This window comes from Eimeria acervulina, genomic scaffold (genome assembly GCF_000499425.1).
Source record: "Eimeria acervulina Houghton genomic scaffold, Eah_scaff114, whole genome shotgun sequence".
Taxonomy (NCBI): domain Eukaryota; phylum Apicomplexa; class Conoidasida; order Eucoccidiorida; family Eimeriidae; genus Eimeria; species Eimeria acervulina.
The window spans coordinates 42,128-68,025 of record NW_013550365.1 but is presented as its reverse complement, the minus strand read 5'-3'; the positions used below and the strand labels follow the sequence as shown (position 1 = coordinate 68,025).

General features: G+C 50.1%; 6 protein-coding genes across 6 annotated transcripts; 2 read left to right on the top strand and 4 right to left on the bottom strand.

Moving 5' to 3' along the window:
• Positions 1 to 2,218: 2,218 nt before the first annotated feature.
• EAH_00017780 (hypothetical protein, conserved) lies at positions 2,219 to 3,682 on the top strand (the record flags this gene model as incomplete). The annotated part of the gene is made up of 3 exons (XM_013397597.1): positions 2,219 to 2,378; positions 2,665 to 3,064; positions 3,295 to 3,682. 3 exons carry the CDS (start codon positions 2,219 to 2,221, stop codon positions 3,680 to 3,682), a joined length of 948 nt encoding a protein of 315 aa, XP_013253051.1.
• A 314-nt stretch (positions 3,683 to 3,996) lies between these two features.
• EAH_00017770 (hypothetical protein, conserved) lies at positions 3,997 to 6,079 on the top strand (the record flags this gene model as incomplete). Its single annotated transcript, XM_013397596.1, has 3 exons — positions 3,997 to 4,020; positions 4,683 to 4,798; positions 4,972 to 6,079. The coding sequence occupies 3 exons, from the start codon at positions 3,997 to 3,999 to the stop codon at positions 6,077 to 6,079; spliced, it is 1,248 nt and encodes a 415-aa protein (XP_013253050.1).
• An 841-nt stretch (positions 6,080 to 6,920) lies between these two features.
• Positions 6,921 to 8,546, bottom strand: EAH_00017760 (hypothetical protein, conserved; the record flags this gene model as incomplete). Its single annotated transcript, XM_013397595.1, has 1 exon — positions 6,921 to 8,546. One exon carries the CDS (start codon positions 8,544 to 8,546, stop codon positions 6,921 to 6,923), a length of 1,626 nt encoding a protein of 541 aa, XP_013253049.1.
• Positions 8,547 to 10,237: 1,691 nt separating this feature from the next.
• EAH_00017750 (hypothetical protein, conserved) lies at positions 10,238 to 17,129 on the bottom strand (the record flags this gene model as incomplete). Its single annotated transcript, XM_013397594.1, has 8 exons — positions 10,238 to 11,162; positions 11,364 to 13,471; positions 13,615 to 13,979; positions 14,095 to 16,142; positions 16,340 to 16,463; positions 16,592 to 16,723; positions 16,879 to 16,932; positions 17,060 to 17,129. The coding sequence occupies 8 exons, from the start codon at positions 17,127 to 17,129 to the stop codon at positions 10,238 to 10,240; spliced, it is 5,826 nt and encodes a 1,941-aa protein (XP_013253048.1).
• A 1,402-nt stretch (positions 17,130 to 18,531) lies between these two features.
• On the bottom strand, positions 18,532 to 21,000 carry EAH_00017740 (phospholipase/carboxylesterase domain containing protein, putative; the record flags this gene model as incomplete). The annotated part of the gene is made up of 8 exons (XM_013397593.1): positions 18,532 to 18,783; positions 18,987 to 19,100; positions 19,329 to 19,433; positions 19,657 to 19,828; positions 19,960 to 20,038; positions 20,304 to 20,426; positions 20,645 to 20,782; positions 20,922 to 21,000. 8 exons carry the CDS (start codon positions 20,998 to 21,000, stop codon positions 18,532 to 18,534), a joined length of 1,062 nt encoding a protein of 353 aa, XP_013253047.1.
• Positions 21,001 to 24,618: 3,618 nt separating this feature from the next.
• On the bottom strand, positions 24,619 to 25,581 carry EAH_00017730 (hypothetical protein, conserved; the record flags this gene model as incomplete). Its single annotated transcript, XM_013397592.1, has 3 exons — positions 24,619 to 24,786; positions 24,993 to 25,212; positions 25,340 to 25,581. The coding sequence occupies 3 exons, from the start codon at positions 25,579 to 25,581 to the stop codon at positions 24,619 to 24,621; spliced, it is 630 nt and encodes a 209-aa protein (XP_013253046.1).
• Positions 25,582 to 25,898: the final 317 nt, after the last annotated feature.

The window sequence follows — 25,898 nt, the reverse complement described above, 5'->3', positions numbered from 1 at the left end:
TATATATATATATATATATATATATATATATATACATGGCTCCGGCAGCAGTGACATGGCGAGGCGTTTCGTTGGAGCTGGCTTACCTTGCTGCAGTTCAGACACTCAAACGAAGCGAGTGCTTCGCTTGGGTTCACTGCTGCGGATGGCCAATGCATGCATGTATGCATGCATGCATACAGGCAGGCATGAATGCATGCACGCAGGGCAGCATGCAAGCATCCATGCAGGCAGGCACGCATGCAGGCAGACCGACAGGAAGCATGCATGCATGCCCAAGGCGTGCATTTCCTCTAATGGGGCTGCAATCTTGATAGGAGGAGGCGCAGGCCGGCGGTTTTGCGGGGGACTTTAAGCTAACAACCGACTAAACCGAATACCGTAACTTGTCTATGCGTTAATGCATATATCCTTTCGTCTTTCCAACGTCCACATGCAACGAATAATACACCGTAGAGTTGAGCAGGCAGCGCCTACTGTGCAAACTCAGTGCAGAATGTCGGCTAGCAATCCGCTGTAGAGAACATGCAAGGACGCAGAAGCCAGATATCTTCTCTATGACTTCCAGTTTGATTGCATAGAAAGCAACCAGCGGTCTCACAAATTCCTCCTCCATTGGCAGAACACCAGTTTCCTGCTGCTTCCGCTACTGCAGACAGTTGCAAGTGCTTCGCCAGCAGATCCCGATCCAGCGCCACCACTGGAGCAACAACCAATGCAGCAAACGACTGTTCCGTTTCATGCCACAAACCCTCAAACCCGGCACTCCTCAGCTCACTTTCCCGCAAGCTGTACAGTATCTCTTTCGGTGGATAGCAGAAAACAGTGATGCAGGGGCTATCTTTGTAAGATGAATTTCGACTGTTCGGCGGTCAAGTCAACACGCAAGCGGCAACAAGCAGCACTTCCTTGAAATGCTTTCAGCCTCAGTCCAGTGCAAATCCGGAGTCCACAGCCGGCGCAAGCAAAAAAATGAAAACAAATATATGGATGTATATGCTTATATAAATATATATATATATATATATATATATATATATGCGCATATGTATACATAGAAATATGTACGTACTACGCCCCAGTGCAATGCTGAATATTTTTCCGTTCTTTTGTCAAATTCACCTCACCGTTGAATTAAGCAGTGAAGGTTCGCCGAATATGGCATATTATAACACAATATAGTGTAATAGTATCTGCGGAACTGCTGAAGATGGCGAATGGGTGCTTTATGGAGAACAGTTCATGCACTGCTGGTGTCCCGGAATTGAGCTGTCGGTGAATCAGCCATCAACATGGTCTGGGTCAGCGAAAAAGCTGTTCATTCTCTCATCATACTCTGTTGAGGATATTTCATCAGATCAGAAGCTGAACGTGATATGCACACCCGACGACGACAAGCCCTTGAACCAGTTGTGTTGGTACGGAGTCTGAGATAAATGTACATGTATAAGTATATATATGAGTGTGTGTATGCTTTAGCTGAATGGGGTTTGCGTCGTTATGTTCGTAAACACGCTGATTAGTGTGCCTTAGGATCCATAGTCTCCCGTATTGGCAGTGCTGCCCCTTCTAGTGTCTGCAGGAAGCTGCGGGCAACCCTTATTTTCCAAATGAGCCCTCGACTTCCCTTACGGAGGACAACCTGAATACCGGGAGTAATGGACGAAAACACCACAATGCGCGCGCCGGTTTTGTCACCCCTCTCGAAATATCCAGATCAACCTGAGGGGTGTGGCGCAGCCAGAAGCAAAGAGGTGTGATAGGCAATAGTTAGAAAAAAACGAAAAGAAATGAAACCTTGTCAATTTTTTCTGCTGAATGAAGAAGGAAGGTGCCACGGCGCGAGTGGCTTTCCGAGGTGACCTCCCGAGCATTCAGCTGATGGATGGGGCCCTGCAAGCAATCGAGATATACTTTCATACGCCTCGCCTATGGCTTGAATGCAGATATAAGGCACGCAAAGTGAAATATTTGCATTGAAGAAAAATAATTGCAGGTGTATTGGGCATTTGTTGGTCGGAGCCCGCTTATGGTTTTGATAGTTGTAGCTACGGTTGTTTTGCAAACCAACCCATGACCTTAAGGAGCTTGTCTTTTCGGTTGAGCAGAAGTTGAGCCAGTTCACAATTCAAAAATTCATTTAAGCTGCTCACGCTCTTTGTGTGCATGTAGAATAATAACATATTACTGCACTACATCACATGTCGACTGCTGGGGGATGGCCTCGCCCGTAACATACAACGCGCCCAGCGTGGGCAGCGAACCCTTCAACAGCCAAATGGAGGAGGCTGACCGATACTTCACGAGACGTCGGCAGCAGTTTGAAGCTGCAGTAGCCGCGCGAAAGTCAGAAGGCGGCGTCCGCCTGCGTCCTCTGAGTGCTTCCGCAAGCCAGCCCAGTGCAGGCGAGGTTTCTAGCACGCAAGGAAAAATACAAAAAATGCACTGCGTTGGCCCTGAAACGTTTCCGAGTCCCTTTCAAGAGGAACTAGCTAAGGGATCCAGCGTCGCTGAGGAATTCGCGAAGATGTTCCCTCAGGCATGCAGCGACACTTTCTTGTGCACTTTGCTATTTCTGCTTACACAAACGCGCGTAGCCTGTTTTGGGCCATGCGTACTGATGCACATATGTGCAACTCTCGCACATTCGTGCTGATTTGCCAGGAAGCAGAAATCGCGCCGGTCCAGTATTGAGTTTTGAAGCCTGCGTAATACAAATTAGACCCACGAACATCTCGTGCTTGCAGGCAGAAGACGAAATCGCCAATTTAACGGCGCACGAAGTTGACGAGCTGCGGGCAGTCATTGCAGCTCAAGCGCGGCGCATCGAGTGCTTGCAGGTTCAGCTGCAGAGGCAGCACCAGCAGCTCCAACAGCAAGAAGCAGAGCTACAGCAGCAGAGGGCTAATGCTATTGAAGCCTCTTCCGTGATAGAAGAGCAGCAAAAGCAACTCCGTGAACTAAGAGCTCAAGCAGCAGCAGCTGCTGCTGCACACGACAAACAGCAAAATCTACTGTTGCAACGAGCAGCTCGCACGGAACAGCTGGAAGAACAGCTGGGACAGTGAGCTGATCGTGGCACTCTTGGTGCACCGGACTATATCTAACTACACTCTTCGTTGAAGGAAGGCACGAAAAATAAATGGGAAACTGCACAGACTTGTCGCGCATCCTCATCGGCTACAGCATTTTTGATCTACGCGTAGTTAACGAGTTCTGAACGGCAAATACCGATTGCCCAAAATAGCACAATCTCACACCTGGGGTTTTGCTGGTTGCGTAGCTGTGTTGTAGATCCCTTGCAAGGAGTAAGGAGGTCGTTGCCCTGAGGCAGAAAGACGTTGAGCAGCTGCAGCAGCTGCGGCGGCAGCAAAACAGTCTGGCGCGGCACATCCGAGCAGAAAAGTCGATGGAGAATGCAGCAAAGGAGGCCGTCGTTGCTGCGCGGCATGCAGCAGAGCTGCGAAAGGTCACGACCCAGCGAGATGCCTTGGCAGTAGCAATCAAGAAGCAGTTTAAGTTAATAGAGGTTCTTAAACAGCAGAAGGCTCATCTAGAGGCGGCTCGTTGGCTTCAATTCACAGAGGAAGAGTTTCTCAAAGTTGTCGATGCAGAGGGGGCCTTAGCGCAAGCGCGTGCGGAACAGCAGCATCAACAGCACCCACAACAAGAGTTAGAGTAACTGCAGCAGCAACAGCACCAGCGACACGAGCTGCAGTAGCTGCAGCAGCACCAGAATCAACTGCAGCAGTTGAAGCTGCGGGAGCAACAGCATATACTGCAATAGTTGTAGTAGCTGCAGCAGCAGCACCAGCACAGACAGCTACGGCTGCAGTAGCTGCAGCGGGAACAGGAATTTATAGCGGTGAGTGTCGCGTGCAGCTGACAATCTACATCCTAAGCAGGGGACCTTCGGCATTTCATATCCCCGTCTGTATGCGCTATGGAGATTGTGCCGCAAATAAAATGCATTTGGTCTGAAATCCAAAAGCGCAGATGTACTGCATGAAACTCAACAGGGTACCTGGAAAAATTGTGTCTTTCGGTCGGTTATGATGAGTCAATTTGAAAGCGCTCACAAATGAATGATACTCTTTTTCGTTCGCTCGTTTGACAAGCATTCAGTGTTTATGCTTCCAGCATTTGCAAGAGCCCGCTGCTAGCCTGCAGACTCGATGACCAGGGGTGACCCTTAACCACAATCAAATGTCTTGCGCAGTTCCACATGGCCTGTCTCTTCAACAAAGCATATCAACTTCAGTAATTTGTTTCCCACCGTACAAAACTTGCTTTTACTTTTGCCGCCATGGGAAACAGTATCAGTGGTGGTGCAATGGTCTTGACCGTGTCCAACGGTGCAGAGATGTCCCTGCGGGCGGGCTGATCTCTAAATGAGGAAAATTGGCCCTCGAATTCAAATTCGAGTCTAGCCTTTAAAACTTATTTTTAATCCTGAGTGTACTAAATGTTTTTTTTTCTGAATTTCGCTTGCCGTTGCCTCCTGGCTGGAGCGGTTGAGGCGCCCGCTGGTCCGTCTACCGCTGTCAGCCGTCGCTGGGTGTTGCTTGTGGGTGTGTGCTGCGCGTTGGCCAGCCGTTCTTTCACTCCTGATTTGTTTAACTATAATATTTGTGATACTTTTATAGTTTTTCTTATTTAGGTGCTCCGCTTTCATAACTTAGCTGTGGCTTAGAGAAGCTCCAACTGGGTCACTCACACTAGAGCCACCGTCTGAAGTGGACCTTCACGGAGAAATTCCGATTTTCCCGTTCAAGGGAGAACTCTGCTTCAGGAAATTGTAAGCCCATTTCTAATATCCATCGAGAGGTGCTCAAGTCAACGGGCTTCCGTCGAGCAAGCCTTCCTTGGTTGCTTTCCGAACGAACAGGTTGGGCTGGGTCTGTGTGTGCGTGCGTGTGTACCTGTGCACACTTGTCTGTGTATCACTCCTGTCCGTCTTCTACTTCTCAGATCTCTGGGTCCTTCTTCTTCGAAGATGAGCCGGTGCACACAAGTACTGAAGGACAACATGTCCATTAGGGTGTTGAAGCCGTTCAGTGCAGTGGCCACTGTCATGACGGTCGCAACACTCCTTTGCTTCTATGGACTTACCACCCTCTCTCAAGAGGCTGTTGGGGCGTACAGACGTTACCCAACATTCGGTGGTGGCGTGGGCGGTCGCTTTGGCCCAGGGCGAGGCCCCATTCCCTATGGGCCAGGCCCTCGTATTCCCGGGAGGTTTGGCCCAGGAGCCGTTGGCCATGGCGGTTTTCGCGGAGGAATGGGCGGTTACTTTCCAGGAGGGGGCCCCGGCCCAGTTATAAGGCCTGGCCTCATGCCTTACGTAGGTTTCCCAGGACGCAGGCCATTTCATTTCTCTTCTCCCTCGCATTTGTCTAATTTCGGACCATCCCACCAATATCCATTTGTTCCCATGGGGAATATGCAAGGAGGAAATGCAGGCGCCGGACCTGGGGAAGAGGCACCGAGTGGCGGAGAGGCTTCTGGAGAAACAGAAGGTGAACCAGCCGGGGAGTCAGAGTCGACGAACAATCTGTTCAATTACATGACCCAAGATGAAGGCGGACTTTCCAATCAGGCACCTTCCAGTGACTCTTTTTTCTCAAACACGGAAAATTCTGCGTCCAGTGAAGGTTCAGAGGCTGCTGTTGAAGGCATGGGTGTAGACGAAGACCACAGCGGCGGAATTGAGGATGACGACGAGGAGAAAGTTGGAAAATATCCAGAGGACATAAACGAGAACGACGGTTTTTTGGCACAAAAAGAGGAGAGTAAGAAAGAAGAGGAGAGAAAAGAGGTTGACAGGCAAGCAGAATCTAGTGCACAGAAGGAACAGGCACGTGAGGAAGAACTGGCGAAGCGGCCTGCAAAGAACGAGGAAGCAAAAGAAGCAAAGAAGGACGAGCCAAAGAAAGAGAAAACAGACGAAGAGGGGACGAAGGAAGAAGAGGCAAAGAGAGATAGGCCAGACGAAGCACTTGACACAGAAGATGCGGGCGGGGAGGAGAAAAGCAAAGAAGAGAAGAAAAGTACACACGAAAATGGCAGGCACACATGAAGTCACTCACACAAGGAGTCGCATGAAGAGGAATCTCATGAGGAGGCGCATGCCACTGTCTATCTAAGAGATGGAAGATAGAAATATGCAAAACAGAGCGCAACCACACTCATGGGAAGAGTAAGAAACCCACCCGATCAAAGGGCTGAAGGAAAAGAAAGTCGATAGGGCTTTTGTGTGTAGTGAAAGTTTGCCACTCGCAGTATTCCAGAAATACACTGGTGGTTGCTACATCTCCAGCTGAGAGCGCACCGAAGCAAAGTGCATCTCCCACTGGTTTGCTATGCTTCATGCTTCCCCCAGCTTGAGACCTGTAGGAAACTATGCTGGCATGATGTAGACTTATACACTTTAGTTTTTCGCATGAGCATAATGCAACGGCTCTGAAAAGCGTTTCGACTGAATATGTCTTGCTACCGGTTTTTCCCTGCCGGCCTTTCTGCGAATGACAAAAACGGACTGCTGTGCATATCAGGGGTTCGACTGAATATGTTTAGCTGTTACCGATATTCACTCCTTTTGTGGATGTCTTCATCCCTAGCTGCGCAGGAGCAAGGAGTAAACACTGCTTTAGTTGCCCAGCAAGTTGCCAGTTCAGGTGGCCAGTCCTTGTAGGAAAGTGTATGCACACACTTTAGGGGGTTACGCGCCGCTGCCGACGCCTTAAGTGAGGCCGGAAGAACGGGCTGGTAACAGAAGAAAGGGTCCTGGAGGGTACAGCGACATGGATCCCTGGCTGTTCTTGCCAGGGGGAAGAATTTAAGGGAATACAGACAGAAAGATGGCAAGCTCATTTGGCTATGCAGCTTAAAACGCAGGCGTATCAAGCAGATATATTCGTTTAGTGCTTCTTGGCCTTCTTCTCCTTCTCCTTCTTAACGGGTGCAGGGATCACCATTGGGGCCTTCGAAGGCACCTGTTTGCAGATGGTCTCATACTTGGTTTCTTTGCAAGGGTACTGCTGGGGTTTCATCCCTTGGCTGTAGCACGTCTTGCTGAGGACTTGCTGCTGCATGTGGCACTGTTCTTTGTACTCCGTACGAGTGCATGGATATGCTTCTTTGCCCTTAACTTTCCTGTAGCAGACCTGGGGCTGGGAGACCTTCTCGCAAACCCTCTCGTTGCATTCGAACGCAACGTCGCGCGAGACCTTCCTTTTGCATACTTTGGGAACCATTTTGCATTCTTTAGATTTGACTTCCTTGCTGCAATCGTACGGCACTTCCTCGGTGAACTGCCGAGAGCAAGTGTCCTCGTAGGGTACTTCCTCAACGTGGCATTCCTGCTTCATCTTTGTTTCCATGCAAGGATACGCCTTTTTCTGAGTGTGGAATCGAGGGCACATGGGAATCTTGATGCAGTTCGGTGCCTCCACATTCTTCATGCACGGGTATGGCTCCATCACGGGAACATCACGGAGGCAAGTGCTGGGCACTTCAACCTCTCTATCTACGCAAACTTCCCCCATTTTTTTCTTCTTGCAGGGAACCTGCTGCTTGGAAGAGACCAACTGATAGCAAACTGCATCGACATTCTCCTCAACATCTCTGCATACCTCTTGCTTCACCTTCTTCTCGCACTGGTAGTATTCGGTTTTGTCACCCTTCTTCTTCTCGCACGTCGATGGAACATTGACGTTCTCCATCTTACATTTCTGAGCCATCTGCTTCTTCTTGCATTTGTACGGTTTCTGTTCCTCCACTATCTCCTCACACATTTCGGTCACCTTCTGCGGCACAACTTCGCAGTCCCTGCGTTTTTCACGCTTCGTACAGGGGTATTCTTGCTGTGCCATCACCTGTCTCTCGCATGTGGATTCGACCTCCTGCATCACCATGGTGCACTTTTCCTCAAAGCTCACAGCTCCGCTCTCCTCTTTTCCTTTGCAGGGCACCAGCTCTTGGTGGCTTTCCTCCCGGAAGCAGGTGCTTTCGTACTCTTGGGGCACCTCTTGGCAAACCTTCTGCTTCTTGTGCTTCATGCAAGGATAGTTTTCTTTGGAATTCTTCTTTTTAAAGCACGTCTGAGGTATCTTTTTAACAACAGTTTCACATTGCTCTTCTTCGCAGCTGTACTCTTCCTGCTCTGTGATGGTCTTGAAGCACTGTTTAGGCACCATTTTGCATTCCTCCTTCTTCACCTCCTTTTTGCAATCATAGGCCTCCAAGGCGTTGGTGGGCTTGTAGCATGTGTCAGCTACCTCCATGGGTACCTTCTCGCACACCTGTTTTTCAACTACCTGGGGACAGACATACGCCTCTTTGAAGGGAACATTTTCGAAGCAAACTGAGTCCACTTGGACTGGAATTGTCTGGCATATCTCCTGGGGAGGAGGCGGGCCTTTGGACTTGGAATACATGGGGGTTTTGCTGCCATCATTAACTGGATGCATGAAGGCTGCATAAACTGTCTCAGCCATGAAAACCGCCGCGGAGGCGGCGAGCGCCGCCAGCATGAGGCGGGTCATTGTGTGCTTATATTGGAGGGGAGAAAGCCGTAACAAATCCCGAAATTATACCTGTTAACAAAAAGTGAAAGCAACAGCTCTTTTCCGGAGAAAAATGTAGCTCACCAGTCGTCCATTTGCACTCTGTTGCTGCCGACGGGTGACCGTCTCGGCGGGGGGCGCGGAAGGTCACCGCGCCTATCAACAACCGCTCCTTGCCTTTCTCCGCCGAAGGACTATTACGACTCATCTAGACTTCACAACCCCAAAATATGTCGTTTAGAATTAAGAAATTATTAATCTTTAACTACTTCACCCTTGAAACTCCAGTAAAAGTAGGGAGGCGGAAACGGGGCCACCCCATAGTGAAACTCCGCAATCCACAGCTCACAATGGTCCTACTCCACGGATAATGAAATACACAACAGTCAGACTCCTTTACTGTGGGTTTCCTTTTTTGCAGTTTTTGGCAGCCACAGACTTATCTTGACGGCACATGCTGCATTCAATGGAATTGCGAAACCCAGTGGCATCTCGGAAGACAGTACCGCAGTAGTATAGCGAAGCGCGCAAGTCCAACTCACTTCGTAAGACCCCATACAGCCATTCCACTGAAAATTCTCTCATCAAAAAGGACTTTAGTCGTTGACGGGATCCCAAATTTCCGCGCCATTCATACACGACGAATGCAGTGATACGGCCGAATGCTTAGCTTGTCAGGGACACACTGGCTAGGCTACATGAGGGAATGTTCCAAAAGATGGGGCATTCCGTGAAGCCGTTCTGTCTATTTAACGTCTGCTCTAATTCATTTGCTGTTATAGCACTGAAATCGAGGATTTTGCTGAAGATAACGCCATGGCGGCGTCCCGTATGTGCGCTGGGCGGTAGGCCAGCAGTCAATATGTCGACTTCCAAACCAGAAGATAAACAGTAGTTCATGTTGCAACCACCAATTTCATATTACTTGCACATCCCTGCGCAAATAATAGGAGGGGCGTTCCCTCTGTAGCAGAATAGCCAGAAGAAAATTGGCTCTCCTCAACTAGCTCTCCTAGCATTTGCACTCATAAAAGCTACGCATCAACAGCGGAGAGGACTTTACGCACCATGCAGGTGATTTGTTCAATTTTTGCCTTCGCAACAGTGAGGCATCTACTTAGAGCAATCAAGAAGCATGGGATTCATTGTTAGTTTGAGCAAGTGAGTGCTGCAAGGAACGCAGGGAGAAGCGCCAAAATCTACGGGTAGCATGAGCGCTTTCGTGCTTTCAAATGTCAGGAGGCTTTTATATGTGCTGTCGAGAGGACAAAAAAGCATCAAGCAGCCGTTCGTTCGGACAGAATCGCTGCTCACACAGGATACCGCTAGTCCACATCATTGCGCACTGCGCATGCCATGCCTAGCGGATATGCTGCCAAGCCAAACATAAAGTGCTTGCAGAAAGACGAAAAGGCATTGGTCTGCATACCACAAGATGCTTCTCGACTTCCACAGGAGGCTAGTTGCACCATCCTCAATGCGATTCAATTGCGATGCTGAAAATGGTCACGTGGGGGCAGGCACCAGCTCTGGTTCTCGGGTGCTCAAATAAACCGTCGAGTACAACAAGAACAAACACAATATCTAAATGCAGACATCCAATACAAGCCGGAGACGCCTTGGAAAAAAGCATACCTAGCGTTCATAGGAGTGGGCGATATTTTCTGGGGCTATCCGGGGCCTTGAACACCAGGCTCTGGTGTAGAGGGTTGTGCTTGACTGTTCGCCGTGGGGGCTCTAGCTTGAGAAAGGGAAGAATCCATTGCTGTCACAGGTTGGGAAGTTGTTAAAACTGATTTGCCAGGACGCTGGGTCTGCCCTGGGTTGCACGGAACTACAGTATTCGGTTTCTTGGCAATCCGGCGGCAAAAAGGGGCCTGCCGAGGAGGATTGTCACTGTGCGTCTTCGTGTAGTCTATCGTTACGTGACGAGTTAATGGACCAATATTATCAAATCCGTTGCCGTACAGGCTAAGCTTCACTAGTCCAGGAGAGCGATTGATCAAGGCATCCAGCAAGTTCTTCATGCAGTCCAAGGATATAGCACTTGATTGGAGCTCTAAAGCCGTAATAAAAGGGAATCTCTTCGGTTCAGCCGTTACGTATTTGCTCAGAGCTTCAGCAAAAGTGTCTCCAAGGCCACATGCATTGAGGCTCAAACTCTGAATTCGGCACTCCAGGAGCTTGAAGACAAAACCTGCGGTTGCTTCAGTATTGCCGAGCGGGTTTCCGTCCAGAACCAAACTAGCGCAACTCTGTGCGCTGCCACAGAAAGCCACTACATTGGACATGTCACCTTGAGGCGTGACTGAGTTGAAAGACAAATCGAGGAGAGTGAGTTCACTTTTGCAGAAGGCATTTTTGGGGAAGCGCCGCAATGCTTCTACATCCAATTCCATATTGCTCATATCCACACTTCTGAGACGATGATCTTCCGAAACGGCCAGAAAAAGGCTTGCAAACTGTCCGGAGGACAATCGGCGACCTCCCAGTTCTAGGCTTGGTCTGAAGCAGCTGGTGCAGTATTGGCCCACGCCAGGGTGGAGTGCCTCATTGGAACTTCTTCCAATGCTGCTGCATGCTACTCCTGCTTGCCTGCAGCACGTTGACACAGGCACACAGCTTGTTAAATGTGGCGCACTGTTGGGGAACCACTTATCACGCAAGGACGCTGCTTCGTCTTACAGATTTTGTGCATTCTACAGCGATGCTGTTTCTCTGCCAAAGTTCTGAAGGGGATTGTGTGGCTGCATTTTTTCAAGGCAATTCTCCCACAGGCCCTCCCCAGCTGCTCACCTGATTCTGAGCACTCTGAACCATTCCTGTACGTAAGCTTCAGAATCTCCCTGGAGCACCCAACTCTCAGAACTGTCAGTTGAAACTAAGTCGCTGGAAAGAATCTTCTTCCCAGTCACAGTAAGCCCCGAAGCTGATAACGAAACTGACGTCAAGAAGATGCCCTCAAGTCCGTCCCCGAAGGAACGAGAAAGGGATCCGAGAGGTATCCCCGGTGAGCGTTTGCTTGCCGCGGTGGTGATGCAGTTGGGCCTTGGCGGAGTGGAATAGCGGAGAAGAGCTGGGCCCCTCACCTCGAAGAATGCCAAAAAAAGACCTGTGGTTGGAATCTTCCGGGGAGAGTCCAAGACTGGATTCTTGACTTCGACGAACAGCCTCCCGCTGAATACGGCAGGCAGCGCTAGACACCTTTCTGGCAGTTCCATTTCGTTCAGTGATCGGAAAGGAAAGTTTGGATTGTCTCTGGAGAGTTGCGCCTGCCGCATCTGTGGCACTTCTTTAAGAACGTCTTGCAGTGCTTCACTGTTCAGTGCGGGTATGCCGGGCAGGCACAGGACCTTGAAGCGTGGGAGTGTTTTGGCCACGGCTGCAGCAACAACCTTCAAGCCCTCCACCGATATGTCATTCTCTCCAAAATTGACCGTCTTCGGCACCAAGCCGGGCTGTTTGACGTTCTCAAGCTCCCTGGCGATGGTTTTGCAGTCCTCGTCTACAATGGCTGTGCGCCTCAAGTCCAGAAATGGAGGGTCTGGATCTGCCATGAGATTTGCAATGCCTTGTGCTGCGGCTAAATCCCCAGCAATGTTGTTCTCTGCCAGACAAAGGTGAGAAACTCTTAGCCTACTGCAGAAGTTCCCCAGCCTTTTCAGCACGGTGGAGCCAAACATGTTCGCCGTCAGGTCCAGCGTCCTGACCTTGCATGAAACGTTCTGTAACAGTGCTGCTAGTCCCTCTGCATCCATGCCTCTCCATCCGCAGCATAAGGAGTCCAAATAGGGCACATTCAAAGAGCTAAAAATAGCCTTGTCTACCTCCTTGTTGTATGGTACACCGTGAAGTACGATTTCCCTGGGACCAGGACTCCAAAGACTAGCCACAATCGGAAGCCTGGGTGTCATAGAGGCATCCATACATGCGGAAATATAGCGAAAGAATGCCTTGCGTCCATTGAAGATCTCTAACCACTCCTTAGTTTCGGAGTCCGTATCTGCACTTAGAAATCCACTGAAATAAGCTTTATCACGCAAAGCCAGTTGCCCCCGTGTGAAGGTTGCTGAGTCTACTTCCGAAGGAAGAGCTGCTGCTCCCTGAACAATGCGAGCGCTTATTTTGATGGCTTTGTATGGCACTCCCGGACCACCGCCCATCATGTCCACATCCTGAGCTTCTCCTGTGTTATCCAATACGAAAGCACACAGGTATTTCCACTGCTGAGGAGACACTTCCGAGGTCTTAGGAGCTTTTGTCTTACCACAAAGAGCAGATAGATTAAATTTCCTCCTCTGAGGGGCAGGTTCCGGTGTGCAATAAACCAAAATTACGGGTCCTCTTGCTTCCAACATGAGAAACATCCGAATTTGCTCCAGCGGCCCACTCGCTCTACTACGCATCGCTGGCAATGAACGCGTCCCAAATTTGCGTGGACGCAGCGTAGACTCGTGGCGGGTCTCAAAAAACATCCGGCCGCAGTAGTCCACTGGGAGTTTCATCCATTCTTGCAACGACTCGGGTACGGCCTGATACTCTAAGGCAGAGTATTCGGATCGCTGAAAGACAGGATGCTCTGTTGACTCGTAGCTACTCACTGAGCCTGACGAAATCGTATCGTCGACGCTACTTTCGCTCTCCACCTCTTCATCTACCCCTTGATCCTCTTCTCCCAGCCCTTCCTCTTCGTCCTCCTCTCCCGGACTCTCCTCTTCATCATCAGACTGGGCTTCGACTCCTCTTCCTGCCATGACCTTTGCCAGCAACCCAGCTGCCCCCCCTTGTTGCGCACTTAGCATTTGCCTGACCCGCTGTTTCCGTCTCTCGTCTTCCATCTGCTCGTCTGTTCTCCAGATTGCCGAGTCGGCCTCCGGTGGGGGAGCCAGTGCCTCCCGACGTTCCTGATAGCGACGGCACAGGAGCTTCCACAAAGAACTATTCTGGCTGCATGCTATCGGTGGTCTCTGGTCTAGGAAACCATTTCGTATATGGCTTTTCTTCTCCGAAAAAGACCCCTTGATATAAACAACCGCAGCACCCTTACCTTTTTCAAATGTTTATCTACCTTCTTCGTGAGTCCGGTAAGTTCCGCTATTTGCTTTTTGATGCGCTTCATCTCCTCTACATCTTCTGCTTTCGCCCGTTTCCGAAGTTTCCGGTAAGTCTTCTTAAGCTGCTCAACACTCAGTGCCTGCTCACCAGTTTCTGGAAGGCCTTGTGTTTTCTCAGATGCCCCTGCCCGTTGAGCAGACGGCTCGTCAGTCTGGGTCTTCGGCTGCTCCAGACTTGCCGTATCAGCCAGTTCCTTCCCATGCCCTTCTCGCAGACGCCTTGCAATCTCTGCATCCTCCGCTTCACGTCGTTTTCGAAGTTCCTCTTCTTCGCGCTCCTTCGCCTCCTTAAGCGCTTCTGTAACACACGGTACAGGCATCCCAAGTTTTTTCGTGATATCACCTGCTCCAGTCTGCCTGCATTTGAGCAGCAACTGCCATAATTTCGCACTCTTGCAACGGCCGCCACTTACTCTGGAGGTCAAATATGGAACGCTGCTTCTTGTTCGCGAGGATCGCCTGGCGGATATCTTCCAGACTTGCCTCTTTGATGTAATAACCGGGTGATATCTCATTTGCCGGATATTTCCACTTGTTCAAGAGTTGGTTTTGTCGTTCGGTGAATAGGGGGTCTCTGGAATGGATCGGTTCATTTACGATCATCTTGAGATGCAGCTTCTCGTCTTCCCATGGGTTCCTGTAGTCTAGCTTGTGTGTCTGACGCTGGAGTGCAACAAAGCCGCCAGCCACAAGCTCTTCGACGTTTCTAATTTCCTTAGCACTCATATTTGCAAGCGCCGCTTCTGTGATTTGTGAAGCCCCCGAACGCGGATCTGTAGGCATCGCCTCGACTATGGAACAAGCCTCAGACTCCTTGGGGATGGCATACAGAACTGCAGCGGCAGGCGGCACGGACATTCGGCTGTCTTGAGATTTTGACAAGCGGGAAACAAACGCAGGAATAGCAGCTGGGTAGTTCGTGTTGTTGTTTGCATCGTGAGGGTACCCTGTGGTCGGCACAAAGTTTCGTGACAGTTCCTCCAAACTCGGGGTCGCGTCGACAAGGTCCTCTGGCGGTGTTGGCGTGGTGTGATAGACCTCGTAAGACGGCCTATCAATCGAATCAGGGGCGTTATCATGCATGCGTTCAACAGCTTCTTCTTCACTTATGAAAGACCCTGCATCAGCGTCTTGAGATGCAGGTAGGAGGGACTTTGAGAGACAAAGAAGATCTGCCTTTGGCATTGATGGGGGGGAGCGAATCCTTGGTCTTCCCCTAAGCGCCCGCAGTCCCTGCATACCTTTTGAGCACCTAATAGAGATTGACTCTTCAGTTGGCTGCGGCAAATAAAGAGTGGCATCCTCCTGATGCTGTCGAGATCGGAATCCGTGTGCCCCGAGCTTGTTCCCATCCCTCTGCTTCCTGCGGACCTCAACTGCTTCGATGTCTTTAAGCAGGCGAGAAGGGCGAGTCATCTCTTTCGGCGCAACAGTCGAGTTCCGAGGCTTGGGCTCGACAGAAGAAACCTTCATGCCGCCATTTAGAGTCCTCAGCTTTAAAGAGCATCGCGATATGAGTTCGTTCACGAAAGTGTCACCGACAAATTCGTGTGTTCCCTTGGGTGGTGCATCAGATGGTGGGCCCTGCGATACACCGCTAACAATTGCTTTCTTTTGAGTCTCTTGAGTCTGATGCGCACACCGGATCTGCTGGAGGCGTTCCGTTAGCTGCTCTAGCCGGCTCTCGGACTCTTTCGCTTCACTGATCTTCTCCTGTGGGGACGAGCTAGGCAAATCAAACGTGACCCTTTTGCCACTCGTTGTTGCCGCCCCCTCCGTTTTTTTAGGTTGGCCAGCCGGGTCTACAGGCTTTTCTTCGTTCTTTGCTGCGATAGCTTCCGCCCGCCGCTGCTCCCTCCACTGCTTGTTGGTGGGCTGCTGGAGCTGCTGTATCACCCCTCGTTTGAACCCTGGTCTCACTGCGTCCAGCATGAGGTTCTCAACAATGGAGTCTTGGGAAAGCTGCTCGAACGACTTAAAAAGGGCCTTTTCCTGAAGATCTACTACATTTTCCATTGGAATGCCTCCCGGATATACTGAGATATCCTCCGCAGCGTACTGCATAGCTGCTCTTGGTGCAGTTCTAACTTGCTGCTCGGACAGTGACAGAGGTCGTGGAGGAGTCATTGGAAGTCCCGAAGGATCAGGCGGAAGCGAAATTCTGCTGCTTTGCGCAGGAGCTTTCGGTGGTTCCTTCGGCTTAAACTGTAAGGCTGTTTGACCCTTTCCTGCGTCACTAAAAAGGGCAGGATCGTGCCACAGTCCTGATAAAGGCAATTCCTCAGAAGCTGGGAAGTAGCTGTACCTTTCAGATGTTCCCTCTACTCTCACGTAAGGAACTGTGAGTTGCTCTGTCTCTCCAGCAAGCAGGCGTGTGTCGCTGGCGTTCAACCGAGAGATCAATTGTCTTGGCAGGGTATCACCCCCCAGGAAGGTTTCCACAGCTGGGAGTCCTCTGGCACTGCAAAACCACACCGGCAAATGCAAGGAGGGACAAGAATGGAGGATCAAGGTGTGAGATGATTGCATTGACGGACCGAGCTTGCCATGAGAGCCCGTTCAAATCGCTCCAGAGATGTATACTGCTAGAATTAGAGCTAGCAGTTAATGTAGAATGGATGGGCCAAGAAAGAACTTCCTCAAGGTAAAAAAACCCACGCGATGGTAGACGGGTTTGTTGGGTGCCACAATTCAGGCTCTGTCTCTTGTGTGGCTGGCGGGGTGGGCAGTGTAAACGTGATCTCCTGGCGGAGTGGAGGAAACATCTCCGCCTCATCTCTCTCTGAAACCAACATATTCGATAATACAATCATCGTTTCGTTTGACTCCTAATGCACGTCCTGGCCGAGCTTTGTTCTCGCTTGTTTCACCAGGAAGGAAGCCGGGGAACAAAGACGGCAATTCACTGACCTGTGAGTAAGCTGAGATCGCGCAAGCGATCGAATTTTGTGGTAGACTGCCAACTACCCGGTAGTAGCAAAGCGTTAGAGCTATCCATGGAGAGATTATTTTGGTCAGTGGAGTTCTCGTGTGGCATTGTCGCTGCAACGCATAGAGAACGTCACGCCCGCCAAGAGGTTGTAAAATCGCTAGTGGCTGATCCTTGAGTGCAGGAACTGAGCAACATGATGCTGAGAGCAATAGATAAGCAAACTATAAATACACTCGCGTCTGTAAACATTCGTGTAGAACCTCACTGGCTGCAGCTCGCGGGTCAAACGTGACCCTGGTGGATGTCCGCCGGAATGCCTCTGAAAGCAAAACACACCGGCCAAGGAGACGGACATTATGGGTGAAATGATCAACACAAAGGCATTACAGGAATGTGCTACACGCATTCCTCTAAAGAGTTACAAGGGGGCATAAGTAAGCACTCACCTGCATACTGTTGCATTACACCGCTGCCCTTTAAGGAGCGACCGACTACAGTTGAGTCGTAAGAGTCCATCTTCACGCTAATACAACAATACGAAAGAAGCAAAGAGATATTTCAATGGCTTTCATCCACGGAGGCTCCAACCACCGTCTGCAGTCGTGAGGCAGCCGCTCACGTGCAGATGCCATGCCGGGCTTCCTCCCCACTCCCTCCTCTAAGCCAGACAAAATGTTACATAAAAATAAGGAAGCTGTTGAAATTGTATTAGGAATGCAAGGTGCAAAGCTTTCAGAGAAACTCAGGGCTCCGCAGTTGCCAGCCCGGACCCCAGTTGCTTGTGCTGCAGATGGCGGAAAGACATCAGCTGTTTCTCATGCCAAAGCTGCACTACACACTAAGTTTCTACTGCTAATTAAACTGAAATTGAGAAGGGAAGATTGTGTGAGAGCAGTTTGGCAAAGGCCGTTGGGTTAAGAGCTACAGGGGCTGGACCATTCTCACAAGCCTCATGAGTTCAGCATGCGGCCGGGTGGGTGGATTCGAATGTTCTCTGTTTCTAGCCCGCTTGAATTTTGAATACTTTTTATCTTCCAACTGTTCAGATCCCAACATGCTACTTGTGTTGTCACGTACGGCCACAGTGGCACGGCTGCGGATTGCTACTCCCCTGCTCAGTGGTCTACATGTAAGACCATCCCTTAAGCCAAAACTACCCCGTAGGGGGTTCTTGTTGTTCACCTTGAGAGGCATTGCAAATCTTAAAGTAGTAAAGGTTACTTGGATGCGTCTCCAATGCTGTTCGGTGGGCCCTAAGGCCACCTCCCGGCGTAGAGCCTGGACCCACGAGGTGGCCACACCTTATGGGACGCACGAGATACTCTATGAACAGTAAAGTCAAAGAAATTCGCATGATGCGCATTCATGCTCCGTTGAGAGTGTTTTCTGGCTGAAGGAGACCTCTGCAACCCCCCGGTGACCTTTTTCTCCGAGGTTCGGGTACCGCTCGCTCTCATATCGCCACGCTCTCCACTTACGAGAAGGCAATATTAAGAAAATATGTCATCGTAGCCAATAAGCCTGCCTCCGTCAACAATAAAATTCCTTTCCAATCGTAGGCATCCACCAACTGCTGCAGCAACTTACGAAAACACATTGGAAAAGTGTCTTCAGGATGATGAATACCAATTGCTTAGAAACTAACTCCACGCCATATTTGGGAGGCACACCGCCGTGCCTCAGCTGGAGCTACTACATGCAGATTGCATTATTTCTGCAGGCGTCTTTTGAAGATGGCCTTTATACGAGTGACAGTTGCTAATTCGTACAGTAGGCGCCACGATAGTTTCAGCAGGAGTTTCATAAAACAAGAACCCGTACACTGGATGATGAGCGTTGCTGGAAACTTCTGCCGCACTGATGAACACTGGAACCGATGTTACGTGACGACGGCGACCCAGCAGCAGCTCCTCAGCCATTACTTGCACATTGCCTCCTCAGTTACGGAGGGAGTCGACCGTAACTGTCTCAATGACACATTTGTTGACGCATCGCTGATTGTTGAATGGGTCCCGGAGTGGCGGGTGACTTCAGAAGATGCTGATTCAGAAAGTGCCACCTGGACAAACTCGCGAAGCCTATTGTAGTAACTTTGACCCCCGACTTCCCATGTGTCGTTGTGGCCTCCATTTTCAACGTCTTCTCGCATCTTTACGCGAGAACCGCACGTCTGCAAACGCAGACCAAGCAATCCACAGAGTATTCAACTACTTCACAGAACTAGACACTCTTCACGGATCTAGAGCTCGACCAGCAAAAAAAAACGCAATTAGCAACGTAGCAGAATATGAAACAAAACGTAGTTTAACCGCAACTGTAACCAACTACAGCTGGCCCCAAGCTACAGTGAGGCTGCGCAATGTGCAGACTTACGCTATATAGCACGTCCATGTGCGACGGAGGGACGAGTCTGTCTTGGCGTCCCGAAATGAATAAAACAGGCAAAATCAATGTGCGAACCTTCTCATCGTTCAACATGTACATCCGCTGCATCAAACTCACGAGCACAGCACAGTACAGATATTTCTAAAAAAGCCCCTTACGCGCATCAGCGGAACAGAGCTCTCACAATGTGTGCCCAAAAAAACAACTGTGGCTTCAACGTCCAAAACTTCCCCCGAAGCGGCAATTACAAGTGAGTGCCGCGATCTCAACGTAGAACATTACGCTTTATGGTCGACGCGCTAAATTTGTGGGCTGGCGAATCAAACTAACCTGCACGGCCTTTACGAGCAGGTTGAATGGGCTCAAAAAAGGGAAGACAATGTAAAGCATCTCCAGCAGTGACGTGAACGTGTTCTCCACCACAATACCCTTCAGCTGCGGGGAAAGGGACGTGCATACGGGAACAGCGGATAAGCCAGTGCAGAGTGAGGAAAAGATTCCCAGACGCTGTGCGGAATGGACGCGACAGTGCAGCAACGCAAAACTTGTATCAACAATGCCTCAAGCAACCAGCCAACGACACGGTTATCAGCGAGAGCCCAACAGGATGCCCAAACCGCATCATCAAACCCGTGCCAAAGGGCCCAGAACTTCGTACCTCGTCACTTCTGCGTCTTGCTAGCTCTATTGCAACCGCCCCCCCAATGCTACGGCCGAAGACAAAAATATCTTTGTTGTTGACAGTCCCATTTTCCAAAAGGAAGTCCAATGCAGCCTCCGCGTCCGTATACACACCCTCTTCTGTGGGTGACCCTTCACTGTATCCATACCTGCGAATAGAAATAGACGCTCAAGCTAGAAACCTGATGAACGACAGCCCGGAATACGCAGGCCTACGCTGCCTGCCAGGCTATTAGCGTGCCAACTATCGTTGCTCAATTGGAAACGAATCCATGCTCACCCTCTATATGATACGATTAGTATATTTACGCCAACCATGCGGAACATCAGTTCCAAGTTGGGTAGCCGAAACCCAATGTCTGCACCCATGCCAAGATAACCACAGAAAGCCAGGACTTTAAGTCTGTAGTACACAATATGGGTGAACCAACTCATTGAAAAGGAAAACGATTAGATGCTCAAGGTGGAGAAATTCACGTGCACTGGAGGCCACAAAGCAGCATAGAATAAGCTCCCCCTCATGAGAAGGCGTTTGCCGCACGTACAAAAAGGAAGTGGGGAAATGCAGCGTAGGTAGCCCTTGAGATATACAAAATGGTAGATACAACTATCAAATGGGCTTACTGCCGGCATTCCCGTGGAAGTAAAGGAAGGTGGGCGCTTTTAATGCATTTGGCTGACGCAAAAGCCAACCGTGCAGGGTCACGCCGTCACTAGTCCTGATGTAGACATCGTCAAACGGCAAATCTGCGGAACACGCACGCGACATCCAAGCAAACGAGCTCTGAAAACACTAAAGCGGAAGCTCCAGATTTCGTCAACTGGCTACACGTCGTCCGTCTCACTCCGTTCTCCTGGATGATGTAACCCCTTTGGGTTCTTATCTGGCGTCTCATAGCCTTTAGGAACTGCATGCAAGCACAGCGCACGAGCTACCGGCTACAAAACTCCGAATCACTGCCTACAGCCGGAGTAGATGAGTATTGCTGTGGGGAGTTTCATAACGGTATAAATGATGTTCATGTACGCTGCAAGGCAACAGGCCTTTATTTGAGTACCTGCAGGGTAGAAAACAAGTTTCTCTTGGAAAAACCACAGCACGCCTGCGCGCACACAACATTTGCAAGAACCCTGACACTGCCAGATCCTGCATTCTCACTGCATGAAGGGCACGAAATGCTCACGTAGAGGCAGAAAGTGCATGCAGTTGTAGGAATGGTCATAAGAAGGCATCAAGCTTACCAACAACTGCTGACAGGAGAAAGCCGCCGACCCAGGCCGCCCGGGTAAGGATGGCGGCCAAGCTCCACCAGGGGGACATCTGGGGTTCAGCTACTTGAAAACGCGTACCCGCCTCACTGATATGTACTGCAGCATAACGTTGTTCCTTGTCTTTTTAACCTTCGACCGCCGTCCCTTAAAACCCGCTCGTTGCCACAGGATTTTACCGAGGCGCCACCGTGTGCTGTGTTTCCAAGCTTGGGACTTTTCTGATGGTAGGTTCTGGTGTTTGTAGTGGTTGCGCAAAAAAAAAGGAGGATCGTTGCGACGGGCGCGAAGAGGTGTTCTGGTAGTGCATGTGCCACGCTCGCGCTGCTCGAGAAAACGGGACCCCCTCAGTTTTGAACCAGCCTTACACCTACCACATCCCTTTTGGAACGCTTATGAACAGATGCAGAATGACTCATGCGAACCTAAAATAGCCGCCTGCGCCGCTGAACCTGGGATACTTCAACGGAGGACATGGCGTCGCATAATTGCTCCGGTTAATTTGTTGGGCCCTGCAGCCGTCAGCTAATAAATCAGATGGCCCTGGTCTAACATAATAAACAATTTGTATTGCTGCGATGTTTTCCTGTTCGGCTTCTGTAGGGGAGCCATGAAGCGGCGGCTGCCCCAAGTCCCCTTCAGTCTCTCCCGTATGAACACCGCAGCCACTGATCGCATTGCATGGTAGGACTCCTTCTATCTCTGTGGTTTTCGGCTATCTTTTTGCTACATTTCTTATATTCAAGAGGTTGTTAATTAACTGAACATCTGAATTCGCACTTTATGAGCACGCGTCCGGGCAGCCTCCCACGACGATGTCCCTTGGCGGGTGAGCGATGATGCTTGCAGAAACCCTCAGTTCAACCTAGCAGCATGTTTTGCTCATTCGGGGCATAGAGATATGCAGAAATCGGTCCTAGGGTAAATTTTTCTCAGACATCTGCTTACCCCACGAAGGTATGGTCAGCATATGCCTTAAGAGGCACAGTGTGCCGTTCTAGGACAGTTTGTCAGTAGTACGTACATATACCAATGCACATGTGTATGCTGGCCATTGGAGGCCTGGGAGGTGTCCAGCATTTGGCTGAGGTGCCTGTACAGTCATGAAAGAGGGGCTTGGAGCTTCTTGCATGCAGGGTTGCTTTTGTGTCTGGGGGTGCAGCTGTGCGCGTGTAAAGGGGTCTGGCAGAAGCCTGCGCATGCATCCATCCTTTTTCGTTTTGTACTGGATGCCAAGCAAGTAACAATGGATTGCCGTGTAAGTGCATTCGCTGAAGAGGGGGCCTGGGAAAGCGTGCTGGTGGGGTTGCTTTGGAGGCAGAAGTTGGAGCAGAAAGTGCTGCAGCGCTGGAAAGGCCGCACTATCTCCCCACCAGACCAACCAGACCAAAGATGCTATGCTGCAGTGCTCAGATAGGATGGGGACAGAGGGAGAAAGATAGTTTGTGTAAGTACCATCATACTGGCTGAGACAGTCGCAGCACGCGAGGGCACTACGCTAGCCAGGCAGGCCAAATAACAACCATCGTATGTGGTGGCACCGTATGGCTGTAGAGGTCGATGCTGGCTGCGAGCCCCACCTCGAATCTGGGCCGCCTAAGGACTGATTGTCAATGAGGTCCCTCCTCCTGGGACCTGGGACAGAAAGAGGCATTCCCGAAAGAGTTCATCAAAAGTTCAGCCATTTCTCTTCTTGAAGAACGGAAATTAATTGGGGTTTGCCGTTAAGCGATGAGGCCAGAAAAGGGTGGGCTCCATTTGTTGGAACCAGTTATCCGTCTGTAGTCGATCTGTTCAGGAACGTTACCCTCGTAACAATGTATGGAGAATGTGCCAGTGCTGAGCGTGAAGAACGCAGCAACTTGTCGGCAGTGGAAGTGTTTCGTGCTTCTCTCGAGGTGTATTGTCGTCTTCAAAAGTGCACCTGAAGAGCTTCCGTCGTGCCTGCTTCCCTACCGTGACTTGCTTCGAAATAGGGGTACCTTTGCAGCCTCGGCCAGCGCAATCACGCAACATGAGCGCCGCTTTGACGTGTACGTAGAGACGATTTTAATTGATCTGCCATCAAAACAACACGCACTGGGGCACTCTGAGTTCACCATATTTGTGTTTATGATTTCTCTTTACCGTACGGGTCCCGCAGCATTGCTCGTTTAGGAAGTGATGTGGGATAGCGAACCCCGCTCGATCTCCTATCGCGCACCCGTTTCTCTTCAAAAGGTGCCATCTGGGTGGTGCCTTCTCGGAAACTGAAACAGTGCAGTGGGGAGTTCATATACTGAGGAACTCATCCGGGTGCTTTGGACACTACACAGTGCTTTTCCAGCCCTTGAAAGGGCCCTGCTGCTCTGAAATGCAGTGTTACCTGCCAGGGAAGGGGCAGGGAGCAAGACTCCACCACTTTTAGATACGCGTAATGGTCGTCAATGGATTGTATCAATTGTGAGAGCGGTGTCACTGTTGAGGCGTGCAAAGACGGCTTCGAAAGCACGTAAACGCAACCTTCCGACCTTTTCCCCATCTCAACCTCTTTTCAGTAAGAACGTTCTTGGAATAATTTGCGTATAAACTCAGTTGCTGACCCATTTTCGGCTAGTGTTTGCAATTTTCAGTCTCTGAAATACCCCTCCATAATACTCCTGGAGTCACTAGAATCCAGGCACCTCCCAGGATGCCAGTACACTAAAAGGAATTAAGCGGGCAGAAGCCGTAATGGGTCTTCACCCCCAACTTGGGTACTTTGCTGCAGGATGCGGTATGAAAAGTGGATTGCGTTTGCCCTTTTATTGCCTTCGTTTTTTCCATGGTCCGCCAGACAAATCCTTCCTTGCGGAGATAGTGGAATAACGTGGCCAACACATGACGTGTCCCACCGGTGCCACCAATATCTTGCCAGTGATGCAGCACTACACTGCGATCACCTTATACGGGAGCGTAGCGGCAAGCCATAAAGCCCATTCTGGGGTATCGGGAAGCCCTAGACCCTAAAGGAAATAGTTAGAAATGTATAAGCCTGCCTGTTGTATGTCCAATCTGGAAGATGCACTTTCCATGTGCTGCCTTGCATTTGCGTCTATTAGGACCAACGTGCCAGGAGGCACTGATAGCGGTCAGCCCTTCTAATTTTGGAAAAAGTGTGGGGGTCTTCTAACTGCCCTTTCATGTGTAACTATCAAAATATTCACACACCAAAGCACCTGACAATAGTATCAATAACATTCTTTGTATCTGAAAGGCAAGCCATTTCGGCAAGAAACAACGGGATCGCAATTTTTATCTAATGGAGTCTTCGGCGTGTGGTAAACGGATGCAGCGTAGTTGGTAGTGATGCTTTGGAGCATCGCTCAACACTCGCATTCGCTTCAAGACAGTATTGTTTTCTTGCCATTTACTGATACGACTGAAGTTACTATTCTGTATCATGCTTGCATAGAAGATATGCCGTGCAAGCACACTAATGAGATGCAGTTGACACCTTGAACGTGCCCTTTCGCAAACCGCAGAGTGAAAGCCGCACTCCGGTATGCTCCAGTCCAACTTCACCACATGTAAAAATATGCGTCTTGTCGAGACCGCAGCTTTGATGTTTTTTCACCTTCCTCAGGTGCCAACCACGACCCCGGACTGGGTGAATTGCAAATTACAAGGCACAATTCTTTATTTGCGTGCTTCACTCTTCAACATCCACAGGACGCGAATTACTAGATGCCAACAAGTGCAATAAAGACTCCGTCCCAGAAGTGCTCAGTGGCTGCACTTCAAGAAAGCGGCAGTGATGAACTGCTGCAAACCGCCGGCACTCTGCCGCAGCTTTCTCCCAGAGGGACCCTTGTCCGCCCTGCGGTGTAACCCAGTACGCATTCTTAAGGCTGAGTTTTAATATCCTTGGAGCCGTTGCAAGGATAGACAGAGCTGAGTACTGGCTGTCTGAAGTGGTTTTTTGGATAATCATTGATAACCTTCGACATTGGCAGACTAGCAAACCAGGTATCTTGCGTGAGAAAGCCGCCCAACATTTGAACATCTCTATTACTGTGCACTCACCGCTGCAACGAGGAACAAGGCGGGATTGTGGCTGGGCTGAGCGTGGACCTGAGCTGACTGCATCAGCCTCTGCAGCTGCTGCATTTGCTCAGATAAGCGAGCACTGTCTGCATCGAGGATAAGGAGTATGGCGTGACTTTGTGAGCACAGATCGGCTCGAAGTTCCGAAAAGGCCTCAGCAGCGCTGAGTGCCCACAGTGTCATACGCGTCTCTGAACCACTGGAACGCACGGGCAGCATGTTGTGAAACCGTGGAGTCCAGGGTGGCCATGGCTCGCTTAAGTGCGCACAGGTGAGCCTCTTGACACATGCGTTCCGCAGATATGGGTGCATAAAATCGTGCTTACTTGTTTTGAAGGCGGCGAAGTCCCCAGTCTACACCGATCGGGTCTGGTAAGGCAGAGATGGGAGGCACTTTTCCTCGTAGAAGCGTGCAAAACAAAGACATCGTGGCCTTGGGGCTAGGCCCCAACATGGATATCTTGAGATGCGAACACTGCTCACGACTAGATTGGACGGCGCTAGGCTTCCGTTCGAGAATGTAATCACTAGCCAAGTCGTGCTCAGTTGAGTTGTAGGAGACGTCCATTTTGTTGTTGAGAAGCTAGTAATGGAAGATAGTCGGTCTACGGGCAAGTCAGTGCAGCACAGCATCGAAACCAAAAGCTACAATGCAGGCGCAGAAAATCCAATGCCTAGCTGTAAAAATTAATAACATACAACTGCGCCCACTTAGCGTGACCATAATCACCAGGGATGAATAAGAGCTTTGCCCCGTAGTTTGCTGCAACATGCGCCAGAAGCTTGGGAAGTTGGTGGATGACATAGAAAACTGAGGAAGGCACTTCCACTCAATTATTCATACTGGACTGGAGCAGAAGAGGCGTCTATCGTCAAACAGATCTA